The 18,223-nt window shown below is 26.0% G+C and overlaps 1 protein-coding gene across 4 annotated transcripts in view; it reads left to right on the forward strand.

Moving 5' to 3' along the window:
* The window catches only part of LOC127280118 (cyclic nucleotide-gated cation channel alpha-3), a 110,925-nt gene that overhangs the window by 35,574 nt on the left and 57,128 nt on the right, over window positions 1–18,223 (forward strand). For 3 of the 4 annotated variants that reach the window (XM_051302948.1, XM_051302951.1, XM_051302949.1), the window contains exons 3-8: window positions 2,757–3,037; window positions 5,457–5,698; window positions 5,954–6,168; window positions 8,501–8,756; window positions 9,275–9,529; window positions 9,683–9,813. In XM_051302948.1, the coding sequence (XP_051158905.1) occupies window positions 2,757–3,037; window positions 5,457–5,698; window positions 5,954–6,168; window positions 8,501–8,756; window positions 9,275–9,529; window positions 9,683–9,813 (1,380 nt within the window). The remainder of the gene's footprint in view (window positions 1–2,756; window positions 3,038–5,456; window positions 5,699–5,953; window positions 6,169–8,500; window positions 8,757–9,274; window positions 9,530–9,682; window positions 9,814–18,223) is intronic. The other variant, XM_051302952.1, reaches the window with a different exon arrangement.

The raw sequence follows: 18,223 nt of genomic DNA on the forward strand, positions 1-18,223 counted from the left end.
CTCATCTCTCCCCTTAAGTTTTGGGTCATTCGAAAGAGAAAGAGAGAGAGAGCAAACTTTTATGTTCAACTGCTTTCTTTCCAGGTCATAGATTTTTCGGATTATTTTTTGGGGGTGATGGTTAAAAAAAAAAGTGAAAATCTTGTTGATTGTTTACATAAAAAAGTTTGATTTTTATGAACAATAAGTTGTTATTTATGGTGCTTGTTCTTTTTATTAATTTTGCCATTGTGTTTACAAAACACTATATTTTTGTCCCAAAAAAAAAATTAAAAAATAATTTTGATCTAAATAAAAATAAAAATGGAGAAAATATTTATAAATCGTTTGAAATAAGAAATCTTCAGTATTTAAAAGGGATATTAAAACTTGAAAAAAAAGGGTTATAGAGAAAAGTATCAAAAAGCATAAAATCTTAGCATCGATTTCTTTTTCTAAAGTGTAAGAATGACAGAGAAAGAGAGAGAGAGAGAGAGAGAATTCTCGAGCGAAATCGTACCAGCATTTTCTGGTGACACTTTATCCTCCGATAGATAAAAAACAAGGATGAAAACTGGGTCGTCTGTCTTAAGTTGAAAAAAAAGAAGAAGAAAAAAAAAAGAAGAGTACACGTCTCTTCGCGAGGAAAGGCGTTGAAAAGCATGAGAAATTCTCGCCACTGGCACGTTATCAGTGACGTAATTAGGCTGTACTGCTGTACTTGTAAACCTCGACACAACACGATAAAAAAGAAAAAAAAAAAAAATTTACACATACACTATCAACGTTTAAACTTTGGTACAATTCTCGTGTCTCCTGTATTTTCCACTTTCAAGTCACGTTTCCCTTTAAAACACGTTTGTTATACAAATATTCAGCTCTCTGCTTTAATTAATAGTGAATATATAATTATTTTAATAGGAAAAAATATATATATATATAAATTATAGTGTAAATGCGCATGGAATTGTTTTCTATGGAAAATATATTTTTGCAAAAATATTTGTAATTGCATTACTAATTATCAATTTGTAATTGGTAATAACTATTAATTTTTATTTGGTAATTATTAATAATTAATTTGTAATTAGTAATTACTAATACTTACTTTGTAATTAGTAATTACTAATTATTAATTATTATTTTTTATTTAGTAATTACTAATAATTAATTTTTACTTGGTAATTATTAATAATTAATTTGTAATTAGTAATTACTAAAAATTAATTCTTAATTAGTAATAACTATAAATTTTAACTTGGTAATTATTAATAATTAATTTGTAATTAGTAATAACTATTATTTTTTTACTTGGTAATTATTAATAATAAATTTGTAATTAGTAATAACTATTATTTTTTTACTTGGTAATTATTAATAATTAATTTGTAATTAGTAATTACTAATAATTAATTTTTAATTAGTAATAACTATTAATTTTTACTTTGTAATTATCAATAATTAATTTGTAATTAGTAATTACTAATAATTAATTTTTAATTAGTAATAACTATAAATTTTAACTTGGTAATTATTAATAATTAATTTGTAATTAGTAATTAATAATAATTAATTTGTAATTAGTAAGTACTAATATTTAATTTGTAATTAGTAATTACTAATTACTAATGATTAATTTTTATTTAATAATTACTAATACTCTATTTGTAATTAGTAATTACTAATTATTAATTTTTATTTAGTAATTACTAATAATTAATTTTTAATTACTAATAACTATTAATTTTTACTTGGTAATGATTAATCATTAATTTGTAATTAGTAATTACTAATTACTAATGATTAATTTTTATCTAATAATTACTAATAATTAATTTGTAATTAGCAATGACTAATTACTAATGATTAATTTTTATTAAGTAATTACTAATAATTAATTTTTAATTAGTAATAACTATAAATTTTAACTTGGTAATTATTAATAATTAATTTGTAATTAGTAATTAATAATAATTAATTTGTAATTAGTAAGTACTAATATTTAATTTGTAATTAGTAATTACTAATTACTAATGATTAATTTTTATTTAATAATTACTAATACTCTATTTGTAATTAGTAATTACTAATTATTAATTTTTATTTAGTAATTACTAATAATTAATTTTTAATTACTAATAACTATTAATTTTTACTTGGTAATGATTAATCATTAATTTGTAATTAGTAATTACTAATTACTAATGATTAATTTTTATCTAATAATTACTAATAATTAATTTGTAATTAGCAATGACTAATTACTAATGATTAATTTTTATTAAGTAATTACTAATAATTAATTTTTAATTAGTAATAACTATAAATTTTAACTTGGTAATTATTAATAATTAATTTGTAATTAGTAATTAATAATAATTAATTTGTAATTAGTAAGTACTAATATTTAATTTGTAATTAGTAATTACTAATTACTAATGATTAATTTTTATTTAATAATTACTAATACTCTATTTGTAATTAGTAATTACTAATTATTAATTTTTATTTAGTAATTACTAATAATTAATTTTTAATTACTAATAACTATTAATTTTTACTTGGTAATGATTAATCATTAATTTGTAATTAGTAATTACTAATTACTAATGATTAATTTTTATCTAATAATTACTAATAATTAATTTGTAATTAGCAATGACTAATTACTAATGATTAATTTTTATTAAGTAATTACTAATAATTAATTTTGTAATTATAATTAACAACCTTTTTTTTTTTTTGTTTAAAATAAAGAAAAAAAAATTTTTTTTCAGCAATCGTCACATCGACTGGTGGTGGTGGCAATGCGGCTGATCGTCTGAGTGTTGGTTCAGCGGCCACATTGGGCTGCACGGTCGAAAAACTTCGTGAAAGAGGTTCCAGAACAGGAAATGGAAGAGGTAACAACAGAGATAGGGATGACGACACAAAGAGTGTGGAGAACGTGTCTCGAGGCGTTCTACCCTCAAGACAAAGTCTTCTTGATCTCGTCAGCAGTAAGTTCATGGGCCGACATACTCCCACCCACCACTACTATCACCATCAGCAACAGCAGGTTCGTTCCAATTTTTATCTCTTTTTTTTTCTGTCCTTCTTTTTTTCTTTCTTTCTTTCTTTCTTTTTTTTTCTTTTTTTCTCTTACTGAAACGAACGCTAGTAAATTAACGTTTGTTTTCAAAGAAATTTTTTATTCTCCAAAAGAAAAAGAGACCATATATTAAAAAATTATTAAAATAAAATTTGATCAATTTTTTTTTTTTTCAAAATCCATTTTCTTTAATTTTGAATAGTTTTTGAAATTCTTATACTTAATTCTATAATTTGCTTTTTAAAAAAATTTTTATAAAGCAAAAAGCTTTGTCTTTGATATAATTAGAAAATAATTCAAGGCAATTTTTTTTTCATTTAAAAGATGAGAAAATAAAACAAAAAGATTTGATTTTATCAGCAAAATTGTGTTTTACTAGCCAAAGATTTGTGGAAAAAAATTTAATCGACACCCAAGGAAACATGTTATACCAATTAAAATAAATCTAGAGCACTATAATTTAAAGGACAATTATTCTATCTAATCTCAAAGTCGTTAACGAACAAAACGCTGATAAGATAACCATCCAGTAGATTTCAGTTGAGTTGCATTTTATTGTTCAAATTCATGCAAATTCCCATATATAGAAAGGCATTTTTATAAAGTATTATTCTTTGGAAATTTTAATAAATAAGAATTAATTAAAAATAGAAATAATAAAAATAGAATAATAAGGATATAAAAAGGATATAAAAATAGAATAATTTGTTTTTTTTTTAAATGAAAATTAATTAATTCTGGATTATTTTGTTTTTAAATACAGATTAATTGTTTTAAACGAAATAAATTAAAATCTGGTTTATATATATTTTATGTACTTAATTTACATAATCATTAATTCTATTTTGGCTTTAAATGCAATTAAGCAAATGGGAGAAACAATTTTCATTTACGTAAACGAAGAATTTGAGATTTTCCCACTGTGTAATAAACGATTGTATTTTAGTCAAGACTATGTATAGTTAGAGTAACAATTTACTTTCGAGAAAATTTGAGTGGGGTATTAGTAACAAAAGAGACTCAAGAAAGAAGTCTTTTTTTTTTTTTTTTTTATTTTAGATAGGAACATAAAATGAAAAGAAATAAATTCAAAAGGACGCTTTCTTTCTCTTCGATAATTAAATTAGGTTTGCGTCTAAACAGACATCTATATAATCTACTTAACTTGAATTAAATATTGAATTCTTGGTTGAAACAATTGTAGATCGAATCACAAATTGCTATTCCCATTTACTTGTTATTTATTAAAGTTTAAATACTTTTCTTAATTAGTAATTGCAATTTCAATTATAGAAATTGACAATATAATTATTAATTTTTATCACAGTATTTTTTTTGGAAAAAATTGCCTTGAATTAACAATAAAAAATTACACACTAAAAAATGGGTTTGGTATTGACAACCAAACGTTTGGTTGGTATTTAAGCAACCAAATTTTTTTTGTTGAATCAACAAAATTTTAATTTTAATTTGTTTCACACAACCAAAATTAGAAAAAAAGGATTTTTGTTGTCCTAACTACAGTTTGATTGGAACAACCAAAATTTTGTTGATTCAACAAAAAAAAAATTTGTTTGATTAAATACCAACCAAACGTTTGGTTGTCAATATCAAACCCTTTTATCAGTGCACTGAAAAAAAATTTAATTAACTCAAAATCTGTTAATAATTATTGTCAAATAAATATATATTTTTTAATTAAATAATAATTATATTTGAGTTATTAAAAAGTTATTTACTTTTAAATACAAAAATTATTGATTCAAATAAAAATTATTCGGTCCAAATAAATATTTATTTGATGAAAATAAATTTTTTTTCAGTATATAAATGTTTAAAGTAGCTGTAAAAATTTTTTTTTTTTTAAATTAACATTTTACATTGCTTTAATTAGTAAATAATTCTTTAGCTTTTATGTATAGAAACCGAGACGCACTTGCTTTTTAGTTATTAGAAAAGATTAAAAATTGCAATTTTCGCACAAACGGGAAATAAACGTAAATAATTAAAAAAACAAAAATTAGTCCAACTCCGTAGTTTTTAATCTTTAAAAGAAAAGCAATTTAAACTTTAAAAGTATTTTAATGGTAATTATTTTATTTTATATTTTTTTTTTTAAATTTGCATTTTTAATGAAAATTACCAAAAAGACAATCTTTTGAAATTTATTTCTTTGTATCCTTTATCTTAATGCAATTTTTAATTATTCAAAATTTTTTTTTTTGAAAAATTGCGTTGTGAAAAAAAATGTGCATTTTGTAGTTGTAATATAAAAAATAAATAACAGTGCCTTAAATTCTTTGTAACATGAACTGGCATTGGTTTTTGACATTTGTGTGAGAAGGCAAGTGCGCCTCGCTAAACCGATAGACTGCCCTTGGTGCAGGTAGACTCTGTGTCGCAGCGATACTTCAGCTCATCTCGAGACTCACTTCAAGGCGCTTACGTGAATCGAGGAGCAAGTGAACTCGATCTCAGTAGAAGAGCAAGACGAAAGGATCATCTCAGGGGCAGGTTCAAGCTTTCAAATGCCGTTGCACTTGCATCGTCACGTGACACATCACATCTTCATACACCGGCATCGGTTAATCATCTCAATAGCAGCAGTAGTTGCAATGGCACCGAAACGTAAGTCTCTTTTTTTTACAGTTTTAATTTTTTTTTAAATTCTACATTCACTGAATGTTTTTAATTTTATTAATTTCTAATCCGAAGTGGAAATAAAAATATAAAAAAAATTACCGACACAGAAATCTACCTTGCCGACTGATGGTAATTCTAAGAAATTTTACCATCAGTCGATAAGCTAGATTTCTATGTCGGTAAAATTTTTTTTTAATTATTAAGAAAAAGAATGAATATTGAAAAAATTGAATGTTTTAGAAGATACACGGCTCATCAACAACAGCAGCAAAGAGGTAGCAGGGGATTTCCGGGACAACCTGGAACGAAGGGTTTCCGCACAGGAGCACCGAATTGGTCCTTTGTCTTTGATCCTGCGGGACGTCTCTGCTACTATTGGTCGATGGTGGTATCACTTGCCTTCCTCTACAATTTCTGGGTCATCATCTATAGGTTCGCCTTCCAAGAGATCAATGGTAAGTCCCTTGCGTATCTTTGTCACGTACCACGATTGAGATCAAGAGACCATACACAATGAATTCACAAACCATTCAAAAGGGTCTATACTAGTCCCGAAATACAATTGGTTCATTTCTCCTTTATTTCAAATTTTTTTTTTTCATTTTAATTTGCTACACTTTTTCTTCAAAAAAAAATTTTCTAATTTTTTTTTTTTTTTTTTTTAAATTTCCAATTAAATTTTCTCTACGATTAAAAAAAAAAAAGAAGGACTAAATTGACGTTAATTATTTTATTTCTTTCATTCACTTTTAATGATTTTATTAAGCAAAGGTAACTTGAAAGGGTTTTCTTGTTAAACTTTTTAGTGAAAAAGATTCAAATCGTATAAGGTAATGGGAGAGACATAATATTCTTAGAATGACTTTTAAAATGAGTTTAGTTTTTAAAGCTTGCCAAAGAAAAGAGTATATGTAAAAAAAAGGGAACTTGAGAAAATTTTCATCATTGGATTTCGTTTTTCTAGTGAAAGAAAAATTAAATAAAAAATACTTTTATTGAATTTAAATGTAGATGTAAAATAATTACTAAATTTCTTTTTTGTCTTTATTAATAATTTTAAAATTTTCATTAAATATAATTTTTGTAATTAGATATAATTTTGTAAAATTATATGAGCATAATTTCTAAAATAGAGATAACAATAATAATCATTGTTTCACGTTATAATGGACTAATTAAATTAATTCTGTTTCATAAATATAATATTGTCGAAAAAATATTCATTTAATTTTAATACGCACACAAAATCAAGAAATTTGACCAGAATTAATTAGTCCAAATGCAATGACATTTGCATTATTATTATTATATAGTTGAATTATTAATTGTGCATTGTATAATTATTCTGAAACAAATGCAATTAGTTTTTATTCCAAAAAAATTTTACTTAAAATAAATATAAATAATTTTTTCTGATTTAGAAAAAATTAATTATTTTTATAAAAATTAATTTTAGAAAAATTATTTTTATAACTCTTTAATTATTTAATAATTCATTTTTCTAATTATTTTAAATATTAATATTTTCTTTTGAAAGATGAATTGTAGAATTATGAATTTTATATACACGGAGAAAAATGGAAAAACGAATAAAGTAACTTTTACTACTTTAAAAGTAAAATTGGACCTGTCCGAAGTTTCTGCGCATCTCTGGCAACTTTTACTCGAAAAATAGTAAAATTGACTATTTCTGTAGTAAAGTTTACTGTTTCCGTAGTAATTTTTACTATTTCTGAAGTAAATTTTACTATTTTTGGAGTAAAAGTTGCCAGAGATGCGCAGAAACTTCGGACAGGTCCAATTTTACTTTTAAAGTAGTAAAAGTTACTTTTTCTTTTTTTCCGTGTAATTATAATCTTAAATTTGTGGCTTACGATATAAGTACATCTCTTTCAAGATCACCTCGGGCGCTTTTACCTTTGATGAAACATATTTTGAGCCTCGTGCGAAATATCAATATTAGTTCAGCATCACATACACACAGACACATACATGTAGTTGTGATCGTTAAGGCGAGTGGATTTCAAATTTATAGAACAAGCAAATAATGCAGTGAAATACTGTGTCGTCATGTTTGTGGTTTCTCTCTCTCTCTCCTTTATATATTCCTGCCTCCAGCTGTTTATTATTTTGCAACATATATTTTATTTTCATACATTTTTTCACTACTGCAAGTCACGTAAATTTGAATATATAATATATTTTTTAAAATTAAATATTTTAATATTCCGCTATTTTTAATTAATAATTTGAAATTTTTTAATTCATCAGTTTTTTTTTCTTATATTATTTTAAAAACAAAATACATTAACAGAATAATAACAATATTATAAAAATTATAATAAAAATGATAAATAATTAAAATTTAACAATATAATAATACTAAAAATAATAATTAAAATATAATTTAGAAAATAATAATATAAATATTTAATAAAAACATAAATAATTAAAATTAAATTAAAATTATTTTAAAAATATTATTAAAAAGTAAATTGCTTTCGTTTTATTAATATTTAATATTTTTTCTTCTATTATATTCGTAATTTTATATTAAATTAAATTTAAATTTTTTTGAAATAAGCGCGCCACTTTACCACGGCCAATCAGATTGCACCTCATTCGAGTTATCGATTTATTATATCGACTTTCGATTAAATACAGGGTTGAGAAGTTACGCGTAACTCGAAATGTTCGAATTACTTACCCATCCCTGATTAAATGTCTTTTCTTTTTAAAGAAGAACAAGAAGAGTTTGTGAATTTATTTATTTTCTAAATTTAACAGGTGAAACTTTGGTTGTGTGGTTTTGTCTGGATTATTTGTCGGATTTTCTCTATTTGGTGGACATAGCCTTTCACTTTCGTACGGGTTATCTTGAGGACGGTGTATTACAAACCGACGCCACTAAATTAAGAACCCATTATATGAACAGTACCACATTTTACATAGACTGCCTGTGCCTGTTGCCTCTCGACTCTTTATACTTATCTATAGGATTTAACAGTATACTCCGAAGTTTTAGACTCGTTAAAATTTATCGGTAAGTTTAAAAATTTTGTGAAAATTTATTTGTTTATTATATTAATATAATTAGAAATTGTGATACGCTCTCTGAAGAAAGGTGAAGGTAACAAATTTTAGGTTATGTTTTGAAGTAAAAAATACATACACAAAGACATATGATCATTGAAAATAAAAAAATGATTTTTATTTTGTATTTAAATAAAAGGAAAAAAATTTCGGTAAACATAACCTATAATTTATTTACTTCATCTGTAAAAAATCTTTATTTGCATATATTTAATGTATGAACATAACCTTATTAATTATGTCAATTTTACAAATGTTGATATAATTTTGTTTTTTTTTTTTAATTATTAATTTTAAACTAAAAATTATATATTTGGATAATAATTTTTTACAGTGTTTTTAGATCCATTTCTTCATAATTTATTTTTATTACTAAAAAAACTTATTGAATGTAAATTGTTAATTATTTTTTTAAAAAAGGAATTTTTTTTTTATTAAAAACTAAAAATTGGACTTAAAAATTTGTAGGTTTTGGGCGTTTATGGATAGAACCGAAAGACATACAAATTATCCGAATTTGTTTCGATCGACATCCTTGATACATTACTTACTGGTGATATTTCACTGGAATGGGTGCCTCTATCATATTATTTATAAGAACAACGGTTTCGGGAGCAAAAATTGGGTTTATAAGGAGTCAAAATCGACGGATGTTGTCGACCAGTACCTGCAGAGTTACTATTGGTGTACATTAGCACTTACAACAATTGGCGATCTTCCAAGGTGAGTCATTTAAAGAAAAAAAAATCACTTTTAATGATTAACAATACATTTTAATTACTATTATATAGTATCTTTCAATTTTGGTACTTGGGGGAATTTTTTTTTTGTTTTAAATTCATATAAAAAATTGTGAAAGATTTTGTAATTTTTCAGACCAAGAAGCAAAGGAGAATACCTGTTTGTGATAGCTCAACTTCTGTTTGGATTGCTTCTCTTCGCCACGGTGCTTGGTCATGTGGCAAATATCGTCACGTCCGTCAGCTCAGCCCGGAAGGAGTTTCAGGGTGAGTACAATAAAAAAAAAAAGAAGTTTATTTTACATTTTTCTATCGCTCGTCGTCGTTTTCGTCACATTGACAATTTTTTTCCTATATTAATTTGCTAAAATTAATTATTGCGAGATGCTTTCGACACACATACACACCAATTAAAAAAGAAAATTGCATTTTAACTATAGCACTTCGCTCTCGTGAATTTGAAGATTTTTTTATTTATTTTACATTCTTGTCGCGAAAACATTCGCATTTTTAAATTAAATTACTTTTATGAAATTAAATTAGAAAATTAAACTTGAGGTTGAAAAGAATAAAAAATTATTTTATATTGTTTTTATTGCAATTTTTGAGGAGAGGAAAATAAAATCACTTTACAAACAGTAAAATAGTAGTTTAATGGAATTATTTTGTTAATAAGGATTTGCTTTAGTTAGCGTTTTTTTTTTTATTTTTTTGATTTATAATAGTGGAAAAAATATCTCTGAGTGTAAATTTTTTTTTCGAAATTTAACTCGAGAGACAGGTGGAAATTTGTGGTATATAGCTGCGTAATTTGCCGGAACAAATTCATTAAAAGTGTTGTTAATTACGAACCGACAAAGCACAGCTTGTTTCGCCTCGAGTTCAAAAATATGCGCCCGGTGGCGTAAATGCATTTTTAGAATCATCAATTATTTACACTAATTTGACTTTCCTATATATATGAAAATATCACCCCTCCCCCCCGTATCATAATATATAAACAAGTAGTTCAATTTTTCTAAAAATGGATTTTTTTTTTGTTATAATTAAAATCGGAAACTAGAAGCAAAAAAACAAGATAAAAATTATTTTTCAATTTTATCTCTAGAAATACAGTGAATTTATTGCTATTTAACTTTAATAATTTAGTGAAAGATAAATAGAGAATAAATTAACTGTTATTTTTAATAAATTAAAAAATAAATAATAAATTAATTAGAATTTAATTAATATAATTAAATTATTTTAATAGAAAGTTAATTTTTATTAAAATACAAATTATATTATTAATTAAATAAGTAATTGATTAAATTAAACAATTTTTTTTTGATACATATATATTTAATTAAATTTGGTGAGCTTTAACTCAATTTCGAATGTATACGAATTGAATCATTTGCAAATCTACTCAACATCAACTAAAGTTGTTTCCCAAGCTGTGATGCAGTTAAACCGCAACGGGACCGTCGCGTCGCTTGAGAATTTACGTATAACTTTGTGCGATTTACCCAAGTTAGCGCAAATCTAAATCCACATTAAAGTTTTGCTTCTAAAAATATCCACTCACTCTCTCTCTCTCTCTAACATTTCCTGCGCAAAATTACTCCGGTAAGATTTTGATCCTTTAACACCATCAGAGATTAGTCACAGTTAACTTAACTTTCAAACACATTAAATTATTAATAAACATATACACATATAGTTTGACTTCAAAGGGCGAATATCGTTGAAAATTATTAATTAAAAATCTGCAAACCTATATATAATAATATATGAAAACATAATTTTCGAAATTAAAAAAAAAAAAACTGGAGCATGAATAATTTGAAGAAATAAAAATTCTCGTTTAAATTTAAATTCAAAATTAATTTCCAACAAAATATGATTTTTCTATACTGAGAAAAAATATTTATTTAATTCAAATAATAATCGATTATTTTACTATTATCAAATAAATATTTTCTTGAATCATTTGAATTTTTATTTGAGTTAATTTTTTTTAATGGACTTAAATTATTTTTCACTGTAAATATTTAATTATTTTTTTTTTGTTTGAAAATATTATTGGAAAAATTATTTAATTAAATTCGCGGTGTTATTGATAAAAGGAAATTTGATTAGTGAGAAAAAAAAATGGAAAAAGCTTTTTATCATTGGAGGAAAATCTTGGCAGGCTTTAAAAGATGAGAGCTTTATGTATATATATATATATATATATATATATATATATATATATATATAAATAAAAGTGTGTTAGAAGGCTGAAAGTAGAATTTTCACGGAAAATCTTGTAATATTCTTTAGAATTGAGGGATTTTTTATTCTCCCTCTCTTTGAGTTTGGCCATTACGATAAATAATTTCTTTTTCAATTAACTCAGAAAGTGTATGAGCACTTTATTTCCACGTTATTCGCTTGGCAGTTCGTTTAATTTTACTAGTTCACGTGCTCGCTTGGTCACTTTCAACTTCCTTATGTATGTATACATATATATATATACACGTACAATATTCCCTATTCAATTCGCAAGTAACCAGCGCGAAGCACTCTCGTTTCGTGGAAAATGACGCCGTCGTTCCTCTTTCTCTCTCTCTCTCTCTTTCTCGCTGCGTTGCTTTTTTCGTGGCAGGAAAAATAAAAATCGCATCTTCCGTAATTACCGACTTGAAACCACGTTAGCAACCTCGTTTACGGTTTCTTTGTAAAAAATATAAAAAAATAAAAAAATGAAACGAAATACTCGAGAGCGAAAAATCTATTGCTTACTTCATATACAAAGTGAATAGTTTCTCTACTTCATATAACATTTAATCAATATTATAAACTTGTATGGTTAAAAAAATTTTTTAAATGAAAATATAAAAAATACCGACATAGAAATCTATTTTACCCACCGATGGTAAAAAATTTACAGGATAAAAATATAAAAAATACCGACACAGAAATGTACCTTACCGACTGACGGTAATTTTTTTGAGATTAACAGTCGGTAAGGTAGATTTCTATATCGTCAATTTTTATATATTTTTATTTTACAAAAAAAACTGTTTTACCATCAGTCGGTAAGATAGATTTTTGTGTCGGTAGTTTCCATATTTTTATTTCTCAAAATTTGTTACCATCAGTCGATAAGGTATAGTTCTGTGTCGGTAATTTTTATGTATTTTTAGTTTGTAACATTTTTGCCATCAGTCGGTAACGTTGATGTCTAGGTCGGTAATTTTTTTATATTTTTATTTCTTAAAATTTGTTACCATCAGTCGATAAGGTAGATTTCGGTGTCGGTAATTTTTATTTTGTAACACTTTTGCCATCAGTCGGTAACGTAGATTTCTAGGTCGGCAATTTTTTTATATTTTTATTTCTCTAAATTTGTTACCATTACTCGATAAGGTAGATTTCGGTGTCGGTAATTTCTATTTTGTAATCTTTTTGCCATCAGTCGGTAACGTAGATTTCTAGGTTGGTAATTTTTATATTTTTAAATTTGTTACCATCAGTCGATAAGGTAGATTTCGGTGTCGGTAATTTTTATTTTGTAATCTTTTTGCCATCAGTCGGTAACGTAGATTTTTAGGTCGGTAATTTTTTATATTTTTATTTTTTTAAATTTGTTACCATCAGTCGATAAGGTAGATTTCGGTGTCAGTAATTTTTATGTTGTAACATTTTTGCCATCAGTCGGTAACGTAGATTTCTAGGTCGTCGATAATTTTTTTATATTTTTATTTTTCAAAATTTGTTACTATCAGTCGATAAGGTAGATTTTGGTGTCGGTAATTTTTATTTTGTAACATTTTTGCCATCAGTCGGTAACGTAGATTTCTAGGTCGGTAATTTTTTTATATTTTTATTTCTCCAAATTTGTTACCATTAGTCGATAAGGTAGATTTCGGTGTCGGTAATTTTTATTTTGTAATATTTTTGCCATCAGTCGGTAACGTAGATTTCTAGGTCGGTAATTTTTTTTTATATTTTTCAAAATTTGATTATTTGAATGAAATAAATTTTTGTTCAGTGTATTCAATTTGTGAAATTCGTAAAAATAAGATGAATCCTTTCAAAATAAGACTATTTTTTTTTGAGTTAAAAATGCAAAATTAATTGATAAGGGAAGACTATTATCTATATATATATATATATAGTCTCTAAGAGCCCACATCCACATCAGTATGTGAATGGAGTCTCATAATTAGTTATTAATGGCCTCGTACATCACCTGTTACGGATGGAGGTACGTTTGTGAAGCTCGCGCGCGTATATCAGTCTTTAGGGAGTGGCGCGCGTCGTAATACTCGTTACAGTAATGATGGATAATCTAGCTAGCTTAGCTCACCATCTCAGAACCTGCTCCCGTTGCGATAGGGAATTAAATACACCAGTAGACACTTGCAGTACCTGCACAGTGAATTATCTCAGACTATACACATATATATATACAAAGAATATCACTAACGCGGGTATAACGGGTTTAATGGCTCCAACCAGAACACTAAATTCATTTACTAAAACTGATGGTGCATTCTCTTTCCCATTTGGTTTCTTCAAGTGTAAACAAAGACGCTTTCACTTCTCCCACAAAATGATTAATTTCATAATTCATCATTCTCCTCCTCTTTGACTATATCAACCAAACTTCATTTCAATACCTTCCCTTAATTAATTTCAGCTTTAAACAGGACCATATCCTTTTTCCTTGCTTAAAATATTTTAAAGTAAATTTTTCTCTCTCTCTCTAACTATATATTTAACTACTGGATTCTAAAATTTGCAGAAATTTTGTTTCCGTGTAGCAAAACTGGTAACCCTGAAATCGTATTTTTAGTATTAAAATTGTTTTGGTTTATAGTTTTTGTATTTTTTTTTGTATATAGCAATATATTATAATTATTCGAGAAAAAAAAATCCAAGTTGGATTTCGCTTGACTCAAAATGAAATTTAAGCTTTCGTGCCATGAAAGCAAAATTCGTAGAGGAAGCTTTGCTTGAAAAGGTGTTAATTTATTCTAAGTGCACTATTATGCTTAAACGAACTACGTTCATGCATTCAGTAGACTTTGATTTTAACATGAACCCTTTTAGCAAAAATTAACAGTCATTAGTGCGTTACTAATGATTCCGCGCGCGAGTTTACTTGGCTTTCCCTTCCCCCCCCCCACTCTTTCATTCCATGAGACATATTCATTAAATGTAAATATACTTTCATAATTACCGTCCACCTAGAAAACAAATTTTTTTTTTTTGCATTGTGGTCAGGAAAAATTTCATTTTTGTTTTAAGTTCCTTTTTTTCACAATATAATTTTTGTAATTTTTTCACATCTTTCTATTTATATACTTTTATATTATATTTCTATATATATATAGAAGAATGTGTTTTGTAGACGTAAAGTAGAAGTTCCCATTTATTCGACCATATAGGTAACGCCCAGGTAAATGTGTGAATAAATCTAAAAAGTGTTTCATAAATAATCCTTTCTGGGGAATTTTTTTTTTTTTTTTCTTTTTCGAGGGTGACAAATAATCCGCTCTTGGATCCTAGGGGAAACCTTGTCACATAAATCATCCTTCATCGAATCTAGGTCACGGGTATATGTTCAAAGCGCTTAGACGTGCGTGTACCCGAGTCCTTCTACATGCTCCTGGGGAGAACAAATTCGCACTTATATGTATAGGTATTTTCAGATAGAACATTTATACAAAATCTTCTCTGAATATATTCTTAATAGTATAAATTTTCCTTTAGGCATTTTCATATTTATTTCTTAATTTATTTTCGTTATAATTAGTCTAATTAATTTCTCCGCTAATTAAGGAGGTATTTTAACTTATTTAAAAAAAAATTACCATTAACTCTAAAAACAACCCCCCAAAATTAAATAGAAGTAAAAGACGATTTTAGTCGCAGACAGAACGATAAACAAATTTAAATATTTGTATTTTCAGTGATAAAAGTCTTTTTTCAGACTTTTTATTTAAATTTGTTTAATAGTAGTTCCAGTAGTGATACGTTTTTTCCACATTCTTGTAATTATTTTTTCAGTAGAGAAAGTCTGTTTCAGTCAGACAGAGCTTTTTTTGAGTTGTAAATTTTTTTTATATCAGTAGTAAAAATCTTTTCAAGTCAGACAGAATGTTTATAGTTTTTTTAATTATAATTCAAGTAGTAAAAATCTGCTTTGGTCAGACAGAATGGTTTAAAGTGCATTTGGTAGTTAAATATATAATTTTAGTGGTCAAAATCGGTTTTAGTCAGGCAGAAGAGTTCAAACTTTGGTAATTTTAGTTTCAGTAGTAAAAACCCTTTTTAGTCAGACTAATGGTTTCTACTTTAGTAGAAGTCTGATTCAGTTAGACATTATAATTTTAGTAAGTAAAAATTTAATTTAGCCAGACAGGAAATTTTGTCAAATTCTTGTAATTGTATCTTCAGTAGTAAAAGTATGTTTTAGTCAGACAATTATTTAAATTTGGTTAATGGTAGTTCCAGTAGTGATACGTTGTTTCCACACACAGAAAATTAAAAGGCATTAAAATAAGCTGCAACGCTTATTATTTTAATCCGATTTTGCTTATTTTAATCCATTTTGGTATTAAAATAAACAAAAATTGGATTAAAATAATAAGCGTTGCAGCTTATTTTATTGCATTTTAATTTTCTGTGCATTCTTGTAATTATTGTTTCAGTAGTGAAAGTCTGTTTCAGTCAGACAGCTATTTTTGAGTTGTAAATTTTTTATATCAGTAGTAAAAGTCTTTTCAAGTCAGACAGAATGTTTATAGTTTTTTAAATTATAATTCAAGTAGTAAAAATCTGCTTTGATTAGACAATATAATTTAAAGTGCATTTGCTAGTTAAATATATAATTTTAGTGGTCGAAATCGGTTTTAGTCAGACAGAAGAGTTCAAACTTTGGTAATTTTAGTTTCAGTAGTAAAAACACTTTTTAGTCAGACTAACGGTTTCTACTTTAGTAGAAGTCTGATTTAGTCAGACATTATAATGTTAGTAAGTAAAAGTTTAATTTAGCCAGACTGAAAATTTTCTCAAATTCTTGTAATTTTATCTCCAGTAGTAAAAGTATATTTTAGTCAGACAATTATTTAAATTGGGTTAATAGTAGTTCCAGTAGTGATACGTTTTTTCCACACACAAAAAATTAAAAGGCATTAAAATAAGCTGCAACTCTTATTATTTTAATCTATTTGGTATTAAAATAAGCAAAATTGGATTAAAATAATAAGCGTTGCAGCTTATTTTAATGCCTTTTAATTTTTTGTGCATTCTTGTAATTATTGTTTCAGTAGTGAAAGTCTGTTTCAGTCAGACAGCTATTTTTGAGTTGTAAATTTTTTATATCAGTAGTAAAAGTCTTTTCAAGTCAGACAGAATGTTTATAGTTTTTTAAATTATAATTCAAGTAGTAAAAATATGCTTTGGTTAGACAATATAATTTAAAGTGCATTTGCTAGTTAAATATATAATTTTAGTGGTCGAAATCGGTTTTAGTCAGACAGAAGAGTTCAAACTTTGGTAATTTTAGTTCCAGTAGTAAAAACCCTTTTTAGTCAGACTAACGGTTTCTACTTTAGTAGAAGTCTAATTCAGTCAGACATTATAATTTTAGTAAGTAAAAGTTTAATTTAGCCGGACTGAAAATTTTGTCAAAATTCTTGTAATTTTATCTCCAGTAGTAAAAGTATGTTTTAGTCAGACAGTTAATTTCCGTTAATTACATAGTTCCAGTAGTAAAATATAGTTACAGTCAGACAAAATGTGTCTTTTGTATGAATTGAAAAGAAGAAACATTTAAAAAAAAATAATTATAATTATATATATATATGAGAATTTATTGAATCGATTTGGCAATTGGCCGCTAGTCAAATATCAAGAGAACAATTAGATTAGGAAGGCTCATATAAGGATCTGGTAATGCTGTAGATTATTCGGTGACATCAACCTTTGCCAGATTACTGAGGTTAATTGGATGGTGACAGTCCACGTGAGGTTGAGAGATGGATGGAGTGTAGACTGTATCCTGATATTGTAGGAGACGAGATTCTACTCTGCGGATGCTGTACATATACATGTGTGTGGGTGCTATATATAGTTGCGTTGATTTTATGATATTAGCCGGACAAGGTAAACCGTAGTGGTAAGCCTTCAACTCCCCAGGAACTTTGACAGTTCATTGACCCCTCCAACTATGAATTTAGTTCCCTTTACTATCATATATATATAGAGTGAGTGAGAGCTTACATGAATATTCGCACCACTGCATATGAATAACAATTGCAATTAACCGTATACACCATTGTAAATAGGACTGCAGTACATCTTGAGTGTACAACTAGACAAACACTAATTTAAAAGCAAAATCATTTTTTTTTTTATTTTAATATCATTCGTTGTGATTAATAATTTGATATAAATTTTTCCCCTTCGAATTCATATACGCGCGTATTAATTTTGCTATATCGATTAAAGCAGTATAATTTAATAATGATACTCTCATCAATTATAATTACGGTATTTGCAACCACAAATTCTGGTATCATTAACTTTTCATATTTTTCTTTTTATTTATTCTACATATTATATTATGTAAAATATATATTTATTTACTGCGTATACATATACGAATTCTCTTTTAACGAAATATTCACATTTTGTTAAT

This window comes from Leptopilina boulardi, unplaced genomic scaffold (genome assembly GCF_019393585.1).
Source record: "Leptopilina boulardi isolate dan_hultmark-lab unplaced genomic scaffold, ZJU_Lbou_2.1 LbouV2_229, whole genome shotgun sequence".
Lineage (NCBI taxonomy): Eukaryota > Metazoa > Arthropoda > Insecta > Hymenoptera > Figitidae > Leptopilina > Leptopilina boulardi.